We start from the raw sequence: 21,976 nt of genomic DNA on the forward strand, positions 1-21,976 counted from the left end.
TAATATCGGACGTTCATTCATCCGTTGAAAGTTCATTTCTTTTAATGCTGCTTTTTTTTTTTAATGTAAAAGCTTCCACAATAAGGAGAGCCGATATTTAGCCATATCCTGAAGAAAAAAACAACTTGCTGTCTTAGCAACACATATTCATACTCTCATATCTTCTAAAATTCATTATAGAGATGTGATATTACCTTGAAGTAATTGGTGTCATTCCAAAGTCGGTCTTCACGGACCCTTAACCGCTTAATTACGTACGAACCGCAGTCATATTTACAAGGAATATATTATAAATGTATAATTAGCATTGCTAGTGGAATTACAAAATTTCTCATAACCAAAGTGGACGGCGTTTCATTATATATTGGCCTTGGCTAATTCTTTAATCCGCTTAAGCCATTATAAAGACCCTGATGAAAAACAGCTAAACTCGAGTTTATACATTGACTCTAGCAAATTATGTTATTTGCTAGGGCAATTCGTAGGACCCGGATGAAAAACTGACAGCTTCATATTGGCCTTGACCAATTCTTCAATCTGCTTGAGCAATTCTAGATAAAGAGATAGCAATGAGTAATTCTAAAATGGCAGTTTATAGGAATCGTGTTTTTCAATTTTTTTTTACTTTTTTCTAAATTTTTTTACTTTGTTTTAATTACATAATTTTAAGGATAGTGATCCCCATAAAAAAACTACCGTTCCTTATTTTAAGGAAGTTAAATTGGAGAAGTTATTTTTTCACAACTTTTTTTTTATGGACAACTAAAAAAAAAAAGGCAATCATTTGTTCACCGAAAGTGGCCACCGACGATGGCGTCCAACATCTTTAAAATATGTCGACAGTTATTGCAACAATCTCATTTCCTTTCTACAATCTTGTTGCCGTATAATGAATTTGCATCCAACCGGGCCGTGTTCGTCGAATTCCAATCTTCGTCCAACTGCACGACAAGGCGACTACCAATGGTCGTCGTTAGCACGTACGAGCATGGCCAAACATAAACCATTCATGAAACTAAATCATAAGATGACTAAATTTATTCGTTCGATTCATGGAATTATGTATTGTTTCATTCAGTTGTAATTCTCCAATGAAAATCTAAGTCCCTCTCTCTATTCTCTGGTGATGATGGAAGCCATGGCCAACGATAGTTTTTCATATGAATAGCTAAATGTTTAAACTGAGTCTACAAATCAGTTCTATATATCCGAGCCGATTTAATTATGAACCGCCTTCTACTAAACCGATTATCTTGAAAACTGTTCAGTTCAAAAATTTCGGATCGGATCGTAATTGTGACATGTGTCGGCATCTAAATGCGACACATCATCAGTCTAACATATTTAATTGTCTTGAAATATGACCCAATGATATTGTAACGAGATTAAATAAGCTGCGGGTCAAAATATAATACTTCAAGCATAAAAAAAATGTGTCCCATCATGGGACATTATAGTGTCCCATGCAAGAATTTCTGATATGGAAATAGGAATCAAGTAGGCATTGTGCAATTGAGAAAGGTTCATCTACTATAACATTAAATGGTAGAGAGAGGTGATATATTGTAGTCTCATTCATCTCCAATTTGTAACTGAAAGGTTTCCTGTTCCTTTAGATGCCTTTTTCAATGACCTTTTAGACTCATGCGCTCATTCGTAATTAAAGAAACTAGCTCTAGCTAACTAAAATGACATCCATATGTAATTATTTTGGGTCCGAAATTACAAAAATAACCCGTGTGGCATTCGTTCAGTGGTGGACATAATGTAATTATTATATACTAGATGTATGGATTGCCCATATGCGCAAGCTAATATTAAAAAGATGATTGACCACTTATAGCATAAGTTTATAGATGATAGTAAAATGTTCACGACTAACAAAGATTTGTCTATGATTGCATTAACAAAGTTCATCTCTTAGCTATGGTTTACTTCTTATTAATCCTATTTCAATTAAAGTTCTTAACTTTGATTCTCAAATAGGTTGATGATATACTATAAAATAGTTAACTGAATATTTTTGTGCTTCCAAAAGAATTGGATTTCCGTAGTTCGTAGGGTATAAAAGTTTGTGCTTTGTTTATGTGAACATGCTAATAACATATATAAATATATAATTATTTTTTAAAAATTTTATTGTTAAAACTATATTAGATGACTTTTTATTTTCTGTAACTGAAGAATTTTTAGAGTTTCTTGATGATGATGTGGCTTAATAATATTACACCATTTTTCGCATTGTGATTAGTGAGAACTTCAAGAGTCATTCAATCATGAGCTAGTTACATCCCAGATGGCATTGTTTGATATTTCGCTTTTATAATTAGATATAGATATTTAATAAGTTGCACAAATTATTTTTACTAAGATGTTGCAGGTTTGATATCCAGTGAGACTATTTGTACCATTTATTAGCTATTATGATTTTTATTTCATTGTACCAAATTCACATGTCTCCCTTATAATAAAAAAGTGTTTTTACTTAATAATCAATTATTAAATTCTATTATTCATAATTTTAAATATTTTACTATTATATCCCCGGTGTAAAGGCTGTATTTTTAAAGATAAATTACTTTGTATCTCTCATATAAATAGTCTAGAATATATATATATATATATATATATAATAAATACATTATAGCATAGATGGTATATAAAGCGTATTCCTCATTCAAGTTACGGTAACGAGTTTGGATTCTTTGATTATAGTGCTATTATAGCTCAAATTGGACTTTTCCTATGGGGTCCTTACTTTTACTTCTAAATATTAAAAAAAAGTGTTAGTCTATTACATATATAAAATCTATTACATATATAAAAATGTGAAACTCATTACGGTGTTTCTCCACATTTATTTTTTCAAAATGCCTTTCCAACTTTTAAAAATATGCATTTATATCCCCTATCATTTCACTCAATTATAAATCGCTAACATATAACTGCCCGTGCCTTTTCACATAGATTAAGCTATTTACATTGATCGCCTCATTTCTAAACACATATTTTCATGAATAAATCCTCTCTCCAAATTAACAATAAAAAAACTAGTAATATTATAATTGTACTTCTACACCCCTATAATTACTAATTACTAAATACAAAAGTGTGGGTCTCTCGTTGTGTTTCTTTACAATTTGTTTTCACAAATACCCACCTAATTATAAAATTGCATCCAATCTCTATTCCTTGCACATGAAATAAAATGGCCTTTTTTATACCTCTGAACGGTGCCTTCACATTACTGAAAAAAATAGAGGTTCGTTCCCCTTGATGCTGCGCATCTTAAGTCATTTTTCACCCCTCGAGCAATAACGGAAGAAGAACGAAACAAATATAATTTAGTGCACTTTCCACTGACATTTTCTTCCTCCGACAAGGGAAATAATCATTTAATTTTTTACAGTGAAAACCAAATAATTTTTCTTTTTTGGGTTAAGTAAAGCATCACTAATATTCCCTATATTTAAGTTAACATTTATATGATTTAAAATAAGATCGTCATCCTTATGAACGTAGAAAATCAACGCTGTGAGAGTTTTACCTTTTAGTAAGCTGACTCGACCCGGCTCTACTAAATTAGTCGGAACTCAAATTGGACATCCGGATACTAAGGTTTACACCGAAAAAAATAAGATCTTCATGTGCAACGCACGTCCCTTCTTGCTAGTAATATGAAAAATCAGAATTCTGCACTTTTTATCAATATTAGTATTGGTGTGTGCCTTGCATTTTCGATGTTTTGCAAACATTTCAAAGTCATGGGCACTCATTGGAACGAGTAAAGATCAAGGAGAAGACATGAAGATATCATTTTTTGCTTCGAGTAGCTGTTGTGCAGCCGTCTCGTACAGCAGGTCGCAAATGTTTGTACATGTCCAGACAATTTTTCACCCGAGCTCTGTTTCGCAATCCGAATTGTTTCTTCGGTTTAAGTCACTTAAAGCCGACCTAAAGCACATCTTTTTAACCTTAATTGCTCTGTAACACATCTAAGACCTATTAGGGAGAGCGTGCGAGATTGAGACCTCTGTATCCAAGGTTAGGGTTTCATTTGTCTGTTGATGTTACCTCTTGATCACATCAGTTGAGGGGGTTTTACCAAGTAAACTTCGTGTGTGTATCTTCTCTTCTTCTTTTCTCTCTATTTTGTTGATCGATTAAGTCGATTTCTCCAACAATTAGCATGAACTATTTTCATTTATAAATTATACCGACTGTTGATTTGGTATCAATGTTAACACGAAATCAATGTCCTCATAAATTTTAATGATATTTATTGACATGACGCTTCACTTTTCCACACAGCTCGTGGTAGTTAGACGAGTGTGGCTCAAAATCTTTTTTAATAAAACATTATAATGAAAAATTTTAAGAAAGAGGAAAAAAATTCAAAAACCATGAGGAGGCAACCCTAGAGAGGAAAAGGGGAAGGGTCTAGCGGTGCGAGCCTTGTCGGCGGACCACTCCTAGTTGGAGTTGCTATTGAAAATAGGGGTCGATGGAGAAGCCCGCTTATCAAAATGAAAGAACCCCTTTCTCTCTCTTTTCTTTTGTTTATTCGGATAGTGGGGCCTCGAAGGCCACTACTACTACTACCCTTGTAGGGTGGCCGCGGCCGATGACCACTGAATGCATCGTCAATTATAATTGAGAGGTTGTACCCATTAACGAGATCCCAACTCCAGCCACCTCCCAAGGTTTTTTATATCTTTTTTTAAATCTTAAAATATATTTTTATTTAAAAAACCTTTTCGAGCGTCAATCACTTTGAGTCATGTAGTACCGAAATACATGTCAAACAAATCTCGTTAAAATTAAAGAAGGAATTGGCGCCGTGTGACATTGATATCAAACCAATAATTGGTGCATTTATTTATATAAAAACAAATAGAATTCGTTTTGACATTAATAAAATGTGCAAAATTTATTTTCTCGTAATCAACAATTAATAATTAAAAAAAAAAGATAGAATAAGTTACCCATTGTATAAACTCTGCTAAGGAATGGCAGTAGAAGCAAATGAGGGGTCAGACTGGGAGAGAGAGAAGAGAGGAGAGAGAGGGGGAGAGGGGGGAGATGATCTGCTCGCACAAGTCTCTCTTTCACTTCCAAGACTAATAGCGACTTCTCGTGGAAGCTTCGTCTCCGTGATTTTCGTCTCCTTCCTCTGTAATTCCTCTCTCCGTTGAGATTAAAGTATAAATATATAGGTTTACAGACAGAATGGAATAAGCAGCAGCAGAAGAAGCAGTCTGAGGAAGGAAGAAGGAGAAGGTGAAAGAGGACGAAGACGAAGACGAAGCTCGAGTCTTCATATATTATTATTATATTAAAAAAGAGAAAAAAAAAATAAAAAAAAGTTCGGAGGGAGATAGAGGAAGAGAGTTTTCGTGTACAAAATCCCACGTTGGATCCTTCTCTTCACGTAATTGCCTTCTTCTTCTACCGAATAATCCTCAACATCCACTAATCCAAAGCTTTTGATTTGGTTCTAATTGCGCGTCTCTCCTCTGTATATTCCTTACTTCTCTAATTCCGCTTTCTGGGGGTTTGCTGATTCTGACGATTTCGGGGTTTTTGGGGGGATTTGATTTCTTCTGTTTTTGTTTATTTGGGCGTTTAATGGTGGCTGATTTGGGAAATCCTTGGTGGGTTTGCTCCGAAATTGGGTCTATAGGAGGATTCAAGTGCCAAGTTCAATTCTTTCTGCTGATTTCGGTGCTGGGTTGACGACAATTCCGAGTTTGTGTGTCTAATCCCCGGTGGGTTTCTCTGGGTTTCATTAAAAAAATTGAAGTTTCCATCAAGGGCTAGGGTTTGTGGATTCTATTGCTGAGCTGCTTCAACTTCAGCTGACAGGTTAGTTGGATTTTATGCCCCAACTTTCCATCATAAGAAATCACTTCAATGTTACTGTTTAAGAATTTTACTGGGAAGAAGCTTTCTTTTCAAGTCATTGGGATTAAAGGTAGCACTTGTGCCTGAGCTGATAATTGCGTTATGTTGATTCAGAATTCCGGTGGAGGGCTTGAGAAATTGAGGATCTCCGCCGAAATGAGTTCCAGCATAACTGAAGGCTCATTTTATGAAGGCAAGCTTCTCATTCACATTGCTGAAAACGGTCGCTCCTTCGAGCTCGACTGCACCGGGTCGATGCTAGTCGATTCTGTTGTTCGGTTCGTTGAGTCGGTCTCAGGGATCAATTCCAATGAACAACTCGTCCTCTGCGCGGAGACTAAGCTGGAGCCCCAGCGGCCGCTCTCGGCCTACAAACTCCCCTCCGATGGTCGAGAAGTGTTCATTTTTAACAAAGCTCGGCTCCAGACCAACTCTCCACCTCCGCCTCCAGAGGAAGTCTGTGTTCTCGAGATCGCTGACCCACCTACCCCATCTTCGTCAAGTCATCCCCACCCATTGGGTGACTCTCCTGACCCAGCAATGAAGGCGCTGCCCTCCTATGAGCAGCAATTTAGGTACCATTTCCAGTGCGGAAACTCGGTCTATACTCGAACTTATAAAGTCTACGAGATGTGCGAACGGTTCCTGACAGAGATTAAGGTTCAGGAGAGCGCAATTGAGGTTGCTAGGACTAATCTGGAGCAGTACTATAAAGTGATCAACCAAAATTACACGGACTTCATGAAGAGGTATGTGCAGCAAAAGAGGGCCCACTCTGATCTTTTAGTGAACTTCGAGCGGGACCTTGAGAGGTTGAGGTCCATAAAGCTTCACCCCAATTTACAGAAGGATTCGAGAAAGTGCTTGCTGGATTTTCTCAAGGAGGAGGAGCTGCGGAGGTTGGAAGAGAATTGTAAAAGTTCTCATCGGCAGTTTGAGAATAAGGTTTTACAGTTTAAGCAGATGTTTGGGGATGTTAAGCGAAAGGTTGAGGACTTGTTCGGTGGTAAGGCATCTCTGTCCGTTAGGAACTTGGAGAGGATGGTTAAGGAGCACCAGCGTTATATAAATGAGCAAAGGAGTATAATGCAGTCATTGAGGTAGGTTCTCTCTCAAAATGCATACTTGTTTTTAGCAGGTTTTCTTGTTTCTAATTTTGCTAGATGCATATATTTTTAATCACTGAGTATCTAAAATAGGAAGTCCACAACAGGATCCAGGATGATGGTTCGGCACCAAAGGCAAACTGCTAGTTGTCCAATACCTGCTATATGAGTTCCCTTTATGTTTGAAAGTGATGCTGCTATTAATGTGTTTGTTCATTAAGGACTTGTATAGTGTATTATTTTGACTGGTTCTGTGTCATACATGCTAGTGCTTTGTTATGATGTTCTCACAATATGTTGTCTAGTTTGTTAGTAGAGAACTTAAGAGCTGTTGATAGTCCAAAGTTGTGAAAAGTTGACATGTAAGGTTTCTAAGAGGAAGTGTTTGTATAAGTTTAAGATTGAGGAATGGAAGAAGCAAAGTATGATGGAAGAATAAGAAGGTTATACTTACTCCAAAAATATACAATGATGGACCCTCCCAAGTCTGCTAAGTATTAGTATAATGCAGAAGTTTATACTTGAGTAAAATTGTGTCGTATTTGAGATGTTTGTATTTTGGTTTACGCAAGAGAGACCGGCAATTATTTCGACAGTTGAGAAATAATCAGTATCATACAGGAGTAGATTGTAGTACTGGTCAATGACCTCTTCTTGTGAATTGGGCATACTTCTACACTAGAGGTACTGTTGTTCCCCAGGTCTTTCTGTTTTTATTTTTTTTAGGGGCGGAATCTTCTTGTGATAGTTATTCATGATAAGTAAGAGTATGATTCTTAGAAACGCTAGCTTGCCAATTATGTTAAGTTACTCATTCTGAGGAAAGGCATGCCAAATTTTTATGTCAATATATTATGATGATAGCCTTTCTAAATTTTTGACTGTTTCTATGAGTTTTGACTATCTAATATTAGAGTTTTCATTTGCAGCAAAGATGTCAACACGGTGAAGAAGCTTGTGGACGATTGTGTATCACCACAACAGCTGTCCTCTTCCCTCCGTCCCCATGATGCTGTCTCTGCCCTTGGACCTATGTATGAAGTCCATGATAAGAACCACCTCCCCAGGATGATCTCATGTGACCGGTCAATTCTTAAGCTGCTCGAGCTCTGCAGGGACAGAAAGAATGAGATGAGCTCATTCCTCCACACTTATATTCAGAGAGTAACGTATGCTTCTTATGTCATTAAAGACGTGAAGTTGCAGTTCCCCGTGTTCCGGGAGGCGATGGTAAGACAAGATGACCTGTTTATGGACCTCAGGCTGGTCCGTGGGCTTGGGCCTGCATACCGGGCTTGCCTAGCTGAAGTGGTCCGGAGGCGTTCCTCCATGAAGCTCTATATGGGCATGGCAGGGCAATTGGCGGAGAGGCTTACTGCAAGGAGGGAGGTTGAGGTCAGGAGGCGTGAGGAGTTCCTGAAAGCCCAGGGATCGTACTTGCCCCGAGATGTTTTAGTATCAATGGGATTGTCTGATATGCCAAGCCAATGCGATGTCAATGTTGCTCCCTTTGATGCTGACTTGCTTGATATTGATGTCTCTGATATTGATCGGTATGCTCCCGAGTATTTGGCGGGCTGGCCAAAGGAGTTTGCCCCAGAGGACATGAGAGATTCTACTTCTTCTTCAGTGGATTTACTTGATATGAGTGAATTGGTGGATATCGCAGGGACCACAAAAAATGAAGTTGAGAATACAATGTTGAAGGCTGAGCTTGCGTCCAAGATTGCCCAGATCTGTTTGCTCCACAATGAGCTAGAGTATGAGACTATGGACGAGAGTCAACGGGACAAAGCATTGAAGGATGTTACAGAGAGGACAGCCGAAGCTTTGCGTCTGAAAGATGAAAATGAGAAAAAGCTCCAGTTGATGCTTAGGGATAAGCAAAGGCAGTGTGAGTCCTATGAGGAGAGGATTAAGGAACTTGAGCAGACATTGTTAGAGCAAAAGCTCTCATCAAGCAAGGATGCTACGAACTTGGATGCTCCAGGAGGGGCAAAAGTTGAGGATAACAGCCAGGAAGGCCCAGGGTTGGGCTTTTCTCGGGCATCTGAGTCCATGGATGAGGTCTCATGCATTTCAAATAACTTTGACACGAAGCTTGGGATGCTTACAAGGGAACAACCAAGCAACAGACCTCGGGAGGGAGGAGATGAGAATATGATGGATTCGTCCGGGATTCTTCAGCATCATTTGGATTCTTCTATGATTGAAACCCACCGTGAAGAGATGGCTCACGGGGTTGATAAGGAAGAAGAGGAAGCACAGGGAGTTCATAAGGACGGGAAGGAAGAAAAATCGGGAGTATTGGGCATGTCTTTAGGAAACAGCTCTACTGCTGAGACATGTTTGGCTGTTAAAGGTAGTGATGATCTCGTGACAGAATTGCGCATCCTTCTGGTTGAAAGGTCGAATGAGTTATCAGAAATTGAGACCAAACTGAAGGCTGCTATGGAGGAAAATGCCATGCTTAGCAGGGAACTGGAAGCTAGACAGAAGCTCCTTGATGAGTCTCAGGTGCTTTTCCACTTTCACCAATTTCTTTAGTATTGCTTTTCCCATCAAGAAGTTTTTGCTTTGTGCATGGATAATACCTGTTCTGAGTTCGGTATTTATACCTGTTCTGAGTTTGCTATTTCATAGTCTTCTGTAATATTGCTATTGGACAGGCTCACATGGCCCGAAGCTAGGTCTTCTACAACCCAATGTTTGCAAAATTCTTATTTAGATGTCTAAAACATTCTTTGATCTTGATCAATGGTGGTGGTTGGCTCTACATTAATTTTATGGGACCTAAAACCCGAGCAATTACCTCTTATGATTGATTCAATATGTAAGAAATTTTTTTTCTGCATGTTTTCCATGTTAAGATTCCCTAATGCTTTTGGTTTTGCATGAAGAAAGATTTTGAAATGTGAAATTACTGCTTTGACAATGACATCATAATTCTTTCCTTTTTGTTTAGATGAACTGTGCACACCTTGAGAACTGCTTGCATGAGGCAAGAGAGGAAGCCCAAACCCATCTTTGTGCGGCTGAACGGAGGGCCTCGGAATACAGTGCACTTCGAGCATCTGCTGTGAAGATGCGTGGTCTCTTCGAAAGGCTCCGTGCCTGTGTGTATGGTCCCGGCAGTGTGGCGGGCTTTCCTGACTCACTGCGTGCCCTAGCTCAATCCCTGACCAAGTGAGTTTCTCTTCCCAAGCACATTGATTCTAGAAGATTTATGGGAAATTATTAGTATTCCTCCCTGTAGAATGCAATCCTGCTTTTTTCTTATTTAGGCAAACCGCCATATTTCCTATGCCATCCGTGGTCTTTGAAGTAATTTAACGTGGTCGATTGACCAATTCGTGAAAAATTAAGGATGAATATATATTTTTTTGGACTTGACTCTTCTGCTCTTTTTCTGTCAATTTAATGATTATTCAAATGGTGTTTCCATTGTTTTATGATGGAAAAATTTCAGTTCCTTGAATGAGAATGAAGATGATGGCATGGCCGAGTTCAGGAAGTGCATGGGAGTCCTTGCCGAAAGAGTCAGCTTCTTATCAAAGCACCGCTTAGAGTTGCTTGATAACGTCCCAAAACTTGAGGCTGCAAATGAGAAGCTGAGGAAGGAGTTCGAGGAGAAGGAGGAGCTAATTAAGACAATGTATAAAAAGCTTCAACTGGAGAAGCAGGTAAATTTTATCTTCCCAGCATTGTTTCAGCATCAAGTTATGTTTTTCCGACTTGTCATTTCCAGTCTCAGGTATATTCCAGTAAGAAACTTGAGAACAATTTTTGGACTCAATGTTGAGAAAGAAAACAAATTGGTAAATGCTTCATTTGATCTTATTTTGGGATTTGCGATTTTCTCCACAGGCAAACAAGGAGAAGATATCGTTTGGTCGCCTTGAAGTCCACGAGAGAGCTGCCTTTATTCTCAACTCAAACGGCCACTACGAGGCCATATCTCGGAACTGCCCGAACTATTACCTTTCCTCCGAGTCCGTGGCCCTATTTGCCGATCGCCGCCCGGCTCGGCCCGCGTATATCGTGGGCCAGATAGTTCACATTGAGCGCCAGGTTGCCAAGCCCATGGGTCTGCCATCGAACCCATACTGGGCTGACCCCAGTAAGGTCGAACTAACTGAAAGCACATCTGCTGAGCAAGGAACCGACTCGTCTGGATCATGTTCTGGTTCGACTCCCTACGGGCTTCCTGTGGGCTGCGAGTTCTTCATAGTAACTGTAGCAATGCTACCCGACCCTGCTATTCATTCCCTGCCTGCTTCCTGATCCCATCGCTGCTTTTGTGGGGCAGATGTAGAGACATGATGGAAGAACAATTAAGTGTACATATGGAAAGAGAAGGGAAGATATGATGGAAAGTGCAGGCGAGATATTTCCACGCAGTGGGAGTTGAACTCAAGTTATTTCTAATGTATAGGTGATGACTTAATTTGAATTTGCTCCCTGCACTTTGTAAATAAAATCAAACTCTTCACTGACTCCCACGAACTGTTAATATGACCCCAAACCTTAACCTTTTACTGTTCATACTCTGCCATCTATTTCTTTATGCCGTGGTTAAAAGCATGGATAAATCTTTATACGATGCAGAAAATGGATGAACATCGCCCGATACAAGCAACATCAAGTTATAGCACGAATTTTCTTACAGGGGAGGGAACAATTGTCGGTACCCTTCCTCAATGCCGTTTTCTGAACCCCAACGCTACAGCTGAGAAACGATTACATGGAGATCATATATCTGTCTATGAGGAGAAGTCGCACCTTATCATTCACAACTGACAGGGAGGATTTACATTTACAAACACTATTCTTAACTTAAAACACTACTATCTGGAGTGATTCTCACTGTCATCTTCGGAAATGTCAAAGAGGAATTTTGGTAGGGATGCGATTCTAGGAAGATGAAGCAGGAGATCGCCAAGAGAATCCTTCCTCGACATGCCCATTGGCTGCTTATTGCATCCTGACCGATTGTTTACATCCACTTCAGAACCCCCGACATCAGTCCTAGCCTCAATATCAATGCTAAAATCAACCCCATTTTCAGGGAGATCCTGAACAGCTGAGTCCTTCTGCAATAGGCAACACAGAGAATTGACCCTGGCCATGAGGGACTTCTCGTCTGAAGCTGCAGCGGATTGCGTGTCGCTGAGAAGGTACTGTGCAATATCTTGCAGTATTTCTTGGCACTCCGAGGCACCTGTGGAGGAGGGATCGGACGCTATCTGTTCATTAAGACACTGTCCTAGGTGGTTCACAAGGTCGCTCATGGAGATTGAGGGATGAAGCCCTGGCACTTTTATTTGATCCCAATTTTGCAGTCTCCTTGAGCCTGCTGACTCACTACTTCCATTTCCTTCTATGGCGCAACTGTCTATCACTGACAGAAGAAGATAATCGTAAATCCACCAGCATAATAAGAATTGAAAGATGAAAAATAAACTATTAAAAATAACGTTCAAATGAGAATTGCCAAGAAACTTGCATAAATTAAGCAATCTACTTTTACAAAATCGTTTGATATGAGATATATCATCTAAAACTACGAACCCTGGAAATCCTCCCAGATTACCACGACAAATGCAATGGCTAAAGTCAGTTATAGTACCTGAACTGGGTGAGGGTGCTTCTGGTGCCTTATTCACTGATGGGGTAGAAAGAGATTGCTGCTGCTCAATCTTAAGGGATGATGACTCAGCAACAGGCGATATAAAGAAGCTAGGTGACATGGAGGCCTTATCATTCTCCTTACCAAAACTATGGCTTTTCGAATCTTCAGGATCATTGAACCCAGGTCGTGCCTCAAAGAAAGGTGAATCCAAAATTATATCAGGTTGATGACTTAAGAAGTTGAGTCGCATGTCACACTGGATTAGCTTCTCAAAGTGTTTGCTCAAAAGCCCTTGTGGACACTGCAGAAAATGTTGCCTACAGAGCATACACACAGAACAAGAACGTTCAATCAACATCACCAATTCATAAAGTCAATCAAAAACACCTTCCAAGTATGTAAGAGAATAAACTTGAAAAAAGAAAAAAAAAGATCCATCTTCTAAGTATGTAAGAGAATAATAAACTTAAAAGACTTCCACACCGAGTGGAAAATCTAATAAGTATCTTATTATTCAGAAAATGGACTGGTATGAACTCCGGTCAGGACCAGTACATATATAGACTACAGACAAATTATTCTTTGCTAGAGTAAAATTTTAACGATCAAAACTTAAAACCCAGTAACAGCTGTTCATGGAAGAGGAAAATGAAGGAACAAAGTTGCCAATTCCCAAAAGATTCGAGGCATGTTACCTATGTAAACTAGCTTGTCCATCAGTGAAATCAGCAGTAGCCTGCCACAAGGTATGCTTCCTAGGTTGCGGATTGGTTTCACGGAAGAAAAGGGGCTGCCTAGCAAGCTGCAGAACAAACAGGACAACTATCATTTCAAAAAACCCCACGGCTAGGGGGGGGGGGGGGGGGGGGTGGGGGTGTGTTTGGGTGGAGAGAGAGAGAGATGGTTACCACAACATTCAAGGTACTCAGTCCATTCTCAGGGCAATTTGCCTTCAGAGCCATAATGTCTGACCACTGAATTTCTATTTTACTCTTTAAACCACCTTCAAGGACTTCCCATACAAGCTTATGCTTTGCAAAGTAACACTTGGCCACCAAGTCACCTTCATATCTTGATTTATACTGAACCGAACAGAAAATGTTTTAGATACCAACTATGGATCATCCTTACTGACTTATTGTAATAAGATAAACAAAGGTCAAAATGCTACCTCCCACTTCCCAATCCTCAAAAGTGAAGCGGGGAAATTTGAAGCTTTCATCTTGTCTGCATTCATGCTCAAAGGAGCAGAGCTCTTCTTAGTCCCAGCACTGGTATCATCGTCAGGCTGTGCAACTTCTGAATCAGCAGAATTTGCTTGAGAAAGCCTCATTTGAATCAAATCCAGCAGTGATGGACTTTTCCTCAATCGCAGACCCAAAGGGCTGGGTTCATCGAGCGGATTGTACTCGGAAGCCGGCAGAGGAAATGCATTGGCACCCGCACCCGATTGCTGAGAGCAATATGAACCCAATTACCACCAAAAAAGACTCAAGTAACAGAGGACTCTTGGTACTTAAGGATTAAGGATTAGAGCTAGTTTAGATTTGGGCATGACTACACTAGAACAAATGCAATTACAGTTGTAACAAAAGCTTATACCATCAATTGCTTGGAATGTGCAGAATAAATTTTTACAAAGTACATGACTTCAAACAGAAGCTATGCTTAGTCGTGTCCTGGTTAAATCTGTAAACGTGGATTTGACATCATCTAATGAATATTACAGTGATTTGATTATGGCAGCTTTAACATAGCATCGGTACCTCTCGCCACAAAAATCATTGAGAGAGCTCTCCAGCTATGGAAATTTCATATCAAATAGAATTGTACTCTTGAAAAAGTTAAATCTTTTATAAAAAGAACAAATTAACTTTAATATTTATCCAAGATTTCTATTCCTCTGACTCCTGTATGGTTCCGTATTTATTTCAGCGCCAATTAAAAATGACTCCAGATTTCGACTTTCAATACCCTCTAATACATCTACTGTTAGATCATAATAAAACTTCCTCAGCGGCAAATCATGTACACCGTACTTTAGTTCGCTAAATTTCTCCTTTTACAATTCCAACCACCGTGATGCAGGCATGTCTATCAAGTGTCGAGTTTTACAGATATTTAATGCAACTAGAAATCATCATATACTCGAGCACGAAATGCACCAATTCAAGGCAATTATTATCAGGTTAAAAACTATCCATTTTCGCGTTCTTCTTGGTTCACTTGGCAAACCCCTCCAGAAGCTAAACTGGAACATAATTATTCTCCACGAATGAACAGAATAATCATGGCCAAATTATTGCTTCGCGGCATTGACTTACGCCACCACGTGATCCGTGAGGGCAAGAAACATGGCCTACCTGATCCAAGCTGGAAGACGTCTTCGATCGCTTACTGAGAGGGCCGTGCTCCTCCTCAGTGAAATCCTCCGAGATCTCGAGCTTAACCGGCGGCTTCTCCTTGCACCCCGCCGCCCCACGATCCACGATCCCCGAATCGCTCGATGTCATCAACTGCACCATCGATTCAGCTCCTCCGGCGACGAATTTCAACGGCAAACGAGGAATCCACAATCGAGGGACGCGGATCGCAAGGAGGAGAAACAAATCGGACAAAAGACGAACCCTAGAATGGACCCAATCGAACTCCACGTTGTCGGAATGATGAATGAAATTCCAAAGGCGGGCGCACGTGCCGGACGCCGTGTCCGTACGTGCGGGAGGTTGACCGGTACTTCCCAAAGTGACGAAAGTGGCCCTCGGCTGGCGCACTCTTAAACCGTCTGATTCGGGGCTATTTGTGGAAATCCGCCTTTGACAGCTTCCCCGACCTTTCTTTTCAATGGATAATTTCCTTCAATTTATTTTTTTCTTTTTCTTTTGCACGATTTGTAGAAACTCTGTTTCTATAAGTTCTTAATTTCCATTTTTACTGATTTTAATTTTTACTTTATACTTTATTGTCTTTTTTCTTTTTTAACTTAATTTGCCTAAAAAACACATGAAGTAAAAGAGCATTGGAAAATTTCTCTTTCCCAATTCATCCCCTCCTCAATAAGCTCCTCAAACAGTGGATCATACAATCGGAAACATTAAACCTCGAAATCAGTCACATTTCTCCTCACCATATACCACACAAATTCACTTCAATCGAGTAGCAGAACTTGCTCCCCCCCGGTTTGCTTCGCCATTGCTTTCCTTTCCATAACTCGATAACAAAGAGAAGGGGTTGGCCTAACATCAGGTGCACGGACACTGACCCAATATTACTCATTGGCTCCGACTTCAAAATCATTGGAAAGCTGGTATTGCTTTGTATACATGAGAGTAGACATTGGACTTATCGCATTGCTTGGATTTGACGGCCATTCATGGCCTCGTCAAGATGGCCACAGATTCCCATTCTAAACTACAAATCACATCCTGCATAGCAGAAGATAGGTATGAGTCACAGAGCTGAAATATACTAAAAGTTCAGAAGAAGATGAAGAGGGGAAGAGAAATAGAGTTCCCTTAGGAGTTAGGAGAAGTTCAGGGAGCCCTGTACTTACTGATGGGTTCTGTTTGTCAATGTCAAAGCTGTTAATGGCACAAGGTTCGGCTAAGAGCTCCACGGGTTCTTCATCTGTGGTTTGATTACAAATGTCTGATTAGTCTATAGAGCCGTCGGTTGAAAATGTTTCCCATTTTCCATTTTGTTCAACAAAACTTTCGGTAAGTGCTTTTCATTCTACTGTATATTTCATACAATCAGGCAATTCTTTTCACAATCTTTAATCTTGCCAAACAGGTTCTCAGTTCTCTTTAACAAAAGAGGCCATGAAAATATTCCTAATGAGAAAAGAAGTTTTGTAGTTAACCAGTTGAGGACTATAGTAAGATTCATACCTTCCTCAACAACAGCGAGAATCCCATCTTCCGAGCACATCATGACGGGCAACATCCGTGAGGAAGAGGAGAAGTTGCTGGCGTTTGAAGACTTAACATCGCGATCATATTGGACCTCCCAAACCTCACTACTATCCGAAACTGAATGCTTTGATCCATCGCCCATCACGACCCCAGAGAGAATGATTGGTTGTTGCTGCCACCTCAGGTCCCAAGCAAATATGGTACCTGACGAACCTCCTGCCTATAATTTATGCCAATAAAACCTGTTATTCGATGCTCTTAAAGGTTGTTCATGATACATTGATACCACCCAGAGTTAATCACTCAGTAGCATAAGGAGCTTGGGCTCTATTCCAAAAGAATATGAAAATAGGCCGACTTGATCGTGGAAAATGGGATAAGGTTTCCAGCTCATTTTTCTTTTCTTAAGGAATGAGATCCCTGTTTCATCGTAAAACACTCAAGAGTTCACATTTATTTTCACCTTCTTCCTTCATTTTTCTTTTATGCAAGAAAAGCCAAAAAAAAAATGAGAATGATTTCTCAGCATCATACCAAGAAACATCTCCTTTCGCATGCCTATACACGAGAGAAATATAACTGTGGGACATTTCAAACATGGGACAAGGGAGACCAGGAGGATCCAAATTGTTAGCAATTTGAATATTTCTTTCCATTTTGAGCAGGATGAGGTTGATGGAAAAATGGAGCACGGGAGCAGAAGTCTTCCTCACCAGACAAGTGTGCTTTCGTGATGGATGGATATCTATGGAATGTACAATCCCAGATGCTCTTCCTTGAGTCCTGAAACATTTATACACGAACTTCACCTTATATGGTACCGACATTTGAATGAAAAATGATATCACTAATCACATTGTGTCGACAGATTCAACATTAAAATCACCAAAGGCTACCCATAACATGGAATGAATCACAAATAATTGGATAATACTACTGAAATATTCAAAACAATGCCTAACAACAATGAGGAGTCAGCCCATTTCACTCTTTCCAAGCAAACTCGAATGCATCATAATACATCCGATATCTGAAGTTCCGAACTTGACTTGACTTCTGGATTCTTTTCCAAGTCAAGACCTAGCCTACTCCCATACGCTAATCAATCAACGATTCAACTCGTGATTATCATGAAAAGCCGAACAAAACATAAGGTTCAATCAAGTGTCCAAACGAAGCAAATTTTCTCACCAATTACATTTGAACTGTGAGACAGGCCCCCCGGGCTTCCTCCGATCCCACCACTGCAGCCCAAACCCGAGTCCGCCTGTCGCAAACTCGTTCGGCGAAGCCCACCTCGCCGCTGAGTACGAGACCAACCCGTTTGAGTCGAAGAATCGGAAGCTGGAAACACCAGAGTCCCCGAGACTCACAAGGTTCACCCTTCCGTCCTCCCCAACGCTCACGCACTCTGCTCCGCCTTCCACCAAGTCAATGCAGGACACTGGACCCGCGTGGACCCGAGGAGCTGCCCCCATTTCCACCAGCGAGTGAGCATTCTGCGCGGCCAGTACGTGGACCGAACCATCGACGGTGGAGACGGCTATGAAGGGTCTGTGTCCGAGATTGGTGGTCTTCAGGGAGGAAACTCGCGAGGGAGGAGTCCAGGCGGCTAGGGTGGTGAGGCTTTTTGCTGTGGAGGAAGCGTCGGGGTTGGGGTTGAGGAGGGAGTGGATTTCGACGGTGGATGAGCCGCCGTCGGAGTCGAAAAGCGCGAGGACCGCGTGGCGGTCAAGGGCGGAGATGGGCGGGAGCCATCGTACGGCGTCGACGTACTTGTACTGAGGAAGCTTGTAGACCTCCGGCGGTCGGGGGAGCTGCGTCACTGCCATTGCTAGGGTTTTAGCTTCTTCTCAGAATCGAAGAAGCAAAGGCCAAAGGAAGAACACAGTAGACCAGTCAAAGAGTTGACGAGCGACGAATTCCCCTGAATTTTCAGATAATTACTCGCCTGGCCCTATATTTATGGGTTAATTCACATTGCCCCAAACGGTTTGCTCGACTCCGATTTGTTCCCCATATCTTACCGGTTAGTTCACTTTTATTCTTCAACTTTTTCGTATTTCCTACTTTTATTCCCATAGATAGATACCATTGGGATGGCACTAGCTTGTATTATTGCCTTCTAACGTTGAACGAATTTTGTCAAAGTTTTCGCGGATGCAAGTGCCATCAGCACTCGAGCTCCTATATCAGCTTCAAGAGCAACCTATGATGGTGATCACGACAGAGATCTGACTCACTCCGAGGCCAACCTCATTTGGAGCACCACTTGACTCGAACGACCTTCATCGGAGCTCTGGCCAACTCTAATAAAAAATGAGCAAGAGAATAAGGATATAATCATATAGAAAGATTCACCAGATACATGCTGTGCTCAATCATATCCTATAAGATGTCAATTTTGGAAAGTGTTAACAAAAATTACATTATAAGTTTGTTTTTACCAGTTTCTCAAACATAGTTTATGAAATCCTATTATAAATAATATTTTCATTTTATAAATGACTTTGAGTTTATATTGACTTGTGACAAATTTCTTTTGCATGACTATAAGCTTACAAAATTAGTGGACTCTAGTGTTTCTATTAATTTTTTTTTTTTGGAAATTCCATGCATGATCAATTGATTTTTCTTTGATCGCTTTTATCCTTGCACTGTACGTGTTCATTGTTAGACAGCATGTATCATTTTTCATAATAATTATTCTAATATGAAAAACATGATTTTCTTAATTCTTAAGAATAGTAAAATATTCCAATAGTTAATTTTCAAATTTAAATAGTTTTATTTTTATTATAAATAAAACTAATAATTTTGAATCGGAAGCTCGGGTTGGGCTGAATGTGGAGATGAAGTGGAAGCTAGTTATTAATTGGGTGAAACCTCAGGCAGCTGGTTGATTTAAGTTAAATTCAGACGGAGCAATTGGGTTGGTGATTTCATGCACAACATTGGTTTTCATCCTCTGTCTCGACTGAACTTTCTGGGGCCACGTTTAGTCGAAGGGATAAAGGATGGAATAGTAGATCAAAGGTGGATTAGGATAGTATTTTGTACAAAAAAAAAATGCAAATAACCCTGCTGATCCACTGTTTCAAAATTTCAAAATTTGCCATAGGTTTTTTTTTTTCTTTTGAACTTTCATTTTCTGGTTTCCAAAATTGTTAGGGGTTGCCAGCGATCTCCACTGTGGCTGTGGTGGCCGGTATCCTGTCCTACCGCCCCAGTAACATCTCTTGGTAATCATTTTTTTGTTAAAGTTTATTTTGTTCCTCTCAAACAATTTGACTAGCTTTCTGTCCTATGCATTGCACGAGTTCGTATTCATTAATCCTATACCATTTCTTATTATAATTATTTACATTTTGAAACACAAATTTTCTTGATTAAAAATAGAGTAAATTAAAAAAGAAAACCTAAATTTATAAAAATTTTCTGTTTTGTCCTAAATTTTACTTTGTAACAAAAAAATCACATATTTTGATAATCGTTTCAGATTTGGCCGCCGTTACTATGCTATTAAAATTCCCGTCTATTTGCCTGCATGGACTTTATGGGACCCACCAAATTTGCACATCATTTGATCATCTTCTCTTTTCTTTACAAAAATAACCTAAGTTTTCATAAAAGTTTCAATATTGTTCTAGATTTTGATTTGTAATTTTAAAAAAATACATGTCAGCACTCCGTTTTGATTCATCGGCTCTAGGAGAGAACATCAACAGCATTCATGGTTACAACCCGGAAACTATTACAGAAGAAGACCCAGCAAACCCCAAGTTACTATTCACAACCGGGTCAGCCATGTTAACCAGCAAAGTTGTCAGAATCGTGATTCTACCTAGAATCCGTCGAGGGTCGTAGAATCGTATTGTAAATGGTAAGATTTTACTTATAATTAATATATATATATATATATGTATCATACTTTCTAGAGAAAAAAAAATCAATCCTTGCTATGATTTTAACCTTGTTTTATTTATTTGTGGGTGGTGTTATTTACTCTATATGATATCAAGAAAACAGGTGGACATTGAATATCTCATGAAGAAGCTCAGCAAAAAGGAACACAGAAAAGAGAAGTGCATGAATGAAGAATGAAACTGAGTCATCTTCTTCCTACTTGGGTCGAGTCCCACTAAAATCAATGGAAGCAAGTTTCAGTTGAAACTTACAAATCATTATAAGCAAAACCAATACATTACCAATCAATATACACAAAAAAAGTTTCAGTTGAACTGAGGCTTTGGTGCTAATGCTTGAGTTGAGACTACACAAACTCGACAAATAGAGAACTCAAATCCATAGCAGGAAATCAGTCTAATCAGAGATACAAATCCAGTAAGAAGCTCAATCATTGCAGTTAGAGCTCAAATTGAAGCTCAGATGGTCGAAGCTCGGAGAAGCCGAGAATCGCAGGTAGAAGCTTGGAGAAGCCGAGAAGCAAGTGGAACCGTGGAAGCTCGGAGAAGTTAGCTAGTCGAAACGGAAGATTTAGGGCAGAACTCGTCGAAGACTCAAAGATTTAGGGCAGGATCGAAAGCTCGGACTGGAACAAGAAGACTTATGCTGCGTTTGGTTTCAAAGTAGGATTTTAAAATCAGATTTTGATTTTGAAAAAGAGTGGTATAAATGGGGCTCACCATTTGACTTTGTATGAGTTATTTTATTTTATTGTGGAAAAAAGTTGTATAAATGGGCCCACTCTTTGACTTTGTATGAGTTATTTTGTTTTGTTGTGGGTAGAATTAGGTTAAAGTTGTAATTTTAAAATCACATTTGCAAACCAAACAAGCCATTAAAGATTCGGGGAAAACAAGAAACCTGACTGGAAAGAAAGAAGAAAGAGAAAGGGGGTGGTGGTGGTTGTGTTGTGGAAGGGGAAGAGGGCTGAGCTTGGGCTTCGACCTGCTTCTGGGCCTGGGCTTGGCCTGACTCGGGCCACTAATACAGAATTGCAGAATCGGTCCGATTCTGCTATTTTGCAATTTGTGGCGCGATTCTCAACCGATTCCACCTCTTCAGACTCATCCCGTGGAATCGGAATCGGTGACCCCGATCGAATTGTAGAATCGTACGATTCTATAATTCGAATCACGATTCTGACAACCATGTTAACCTGATAGTCCCGGGAGCGATGCACGGAGGACCGCAGCACGAGGAAAATTCGAAATCGACAACCTAGCATGATCACAAGGAATAGAGGCAAAATCGTCATTTCTGTCATCCATTAGTGGAAAGTAACCCGACTGACCCAGTTATGAATAGTAACCTGGGGTTTGCTGGATCTTCTCCTGTAACAGTTTCCGAATTGTAGTCAGGAATGTTGTTAATGTTCTCTCCTGGAGCCGAATGATCAAAACGGGGTGCTGACATATATTTTTTTTTAAATTACAAATCAAAATCTAGAACAAAAT

At 39.9% G+C, this 21,976-nt stretch overlaps 3 protein-coding genes across 4 annotated transcripts; 1 reads left to right on the top strand and 2 right to left on the bottom strand.

Moving 5' to 3' along the window:
- Window positions 1-5,018: 5,018 nt before the first annotated feature.
- On the top strand, window positions 5,019-11,555 carry LOC116189822 (autophagy-related protein 11-like). 2 transcript variants are annotated; one of them, XM_031519563.1, is made up of 7 exons: window positions 5,019-5,431; window positions 5,684-5,865; window positions 6,019-7,004; window positions 7,940-9,527; window positions 9,976-10,196; window positions 10,480-10,693; window positions 10,878-11,555. In XM_031519563.1, exons 3-7 carry the CDS (start codon window positions 6,061-6,063, stop codon window positions 11,292-11,294), a joined length of 3,384 nt encoding a protein of 1,127 aa, XP_031375423.1. In that variant the 5' UTR covers window positions 5,019-5,431; window positions 5,684-5,865; window positions 6,019-6,060; the 3' UTR covers window positions 11,295-11,555. The 2 variants fall into 2 exon arrangements, with proteins under 2 accessions (XP_031375423.1, XP_031375421.1); XM_031519561.1 differs by having other exon boundaries at window positions 5,019-5,865.
- Window positions 11,556-11,622: 67 nt separating this feature from the next.
- Window positions 11,623-15,388, bottom strand: LOC116189823. The gene is made up of 6 exons (XM_031519564.1): window positions 15,006-15,388; window positions 13,814-14,095; window positions 13,551-13,724; window positions 13,338-13,444; window positions 12,640-12,959; window positions 11,623-12,411 (listed from the first exon to the last, which is right to left on the bottom strand). The coding sequence occupies exons 1-6, from the start codon at window positions 15,165-15,167 to the stop codon at window positions 11,858-11,860; spliced, it is 1,599 nt and encodes a 532-aa protein (XP_031375424.1). The 5' UTR covers window positions 15,168-15,388; the 3' UTR covers window positions 11,623-11,857.
- Window positions 15,389-15,651: 263 nt separating this feature from the next.
- On the bottom strand, window positions 15,652-18,441 carry LOC116189824 (nuclear pore complex protein NUP43-like). Its single transcript, XM_031519565.1, has 5 exons — window positions 17,748-18,441; window positions 17,270-17,339; window positions 16,533-16,776; window positions 16,196-16,269; window positions 15,652-16,067 (listed from the first exon to the last, which is right to left on the bottom strand). Exons 1-5 carry the CDS (start codon window positions 18,386-18,388, stop codon window positions 16,014-16,016), a joined length of 1,083 nt encoding a protein of 360 aa, XP_031375425.1. The 5' UTR covers window positions 18,389-18,441; the 3' UTR covers window positions 15,652-16,013.
- Between the last annotated feature and the right edge of the window lie 3,535 nt (window positions 18,442-21,976).

The sequence above is a fragment of the Punica granatum genome, unplaced genomic scaffold (assembly GCF_007655135.1).
Source record: "Punica granatum isolate Tunisia-2019 unplaced genomic scaffold, ASM765513v2 Contig00024, whole genome shotgun sequence".
NCBI lineage: Eukaryota > Viridiplantae > Streptophyta > Magnoliopsida > Myrtales > Lythraceae > Punica > Punica granatum.

Coding starts and splice junctions, on each gene's coding strand:
- LOC116189822 (XM_031519561.1), top strand. CDS start 6,061: ATGAGTTCCAGCATAACTGAAGGCTCATTTTATGAAGGCAAGCTTCTC. Junction 9,528..9,975: donor AGCTCCTTGATGAGTCTCAG/GTGCTTTTCCAC, acceptor CTTTTTGTTTAG/ATGAACTGTGCACACCTTGA. Junction 10,694..10,877: donor AGCTTCAACTGGAGAAGCAG/GTAAATTTTATC, acceptor TTTTCTCCACAG/GCAAACAAGGAGAAGATATC.
- LOC116189823 (XM_031519564.1), bottom strand. CDS start 15,167: ATGGTGCAGTTGATGACATCGAGCGATTCGGGGATCGTGGATCGTGGG. Junction 13,445..13,550: donor TGAGTACCTTGAATGTTGTG/GTAACCATCTCT, acceptor TTTGTTCTGCAG/CTTGCTAGGCAGCCCCTTTT. Junction 12,960..13,337: donor GGACAAGCTAGTTTACATAG/GTAACATGCCTC, acceptor TATGCTCTGTAG/GCAACATTTTCTGCAGTGTC.
- LOC116189824 (XM_031519565.1), bottom strand. CDS start 18,388: ATGGCAGTGACGCAGCTCCCCCGACCGCCGGAGGTCTACAAGCTTCCT. Junction 17,340..17,747: donor TCACAGTTCAAATGTAATTG/GTGAGAAAATTT, acceptor TAAATGTTTCAG/GACTCAAGGAAGAGCATCTG. Junction 16,068..16,195: donor TTGACAAACAGAACCCATCA/GTAAGTACAGGG, acceptor TCTGCTATGCAG/GATGTGATTTGTAGTTTAGA.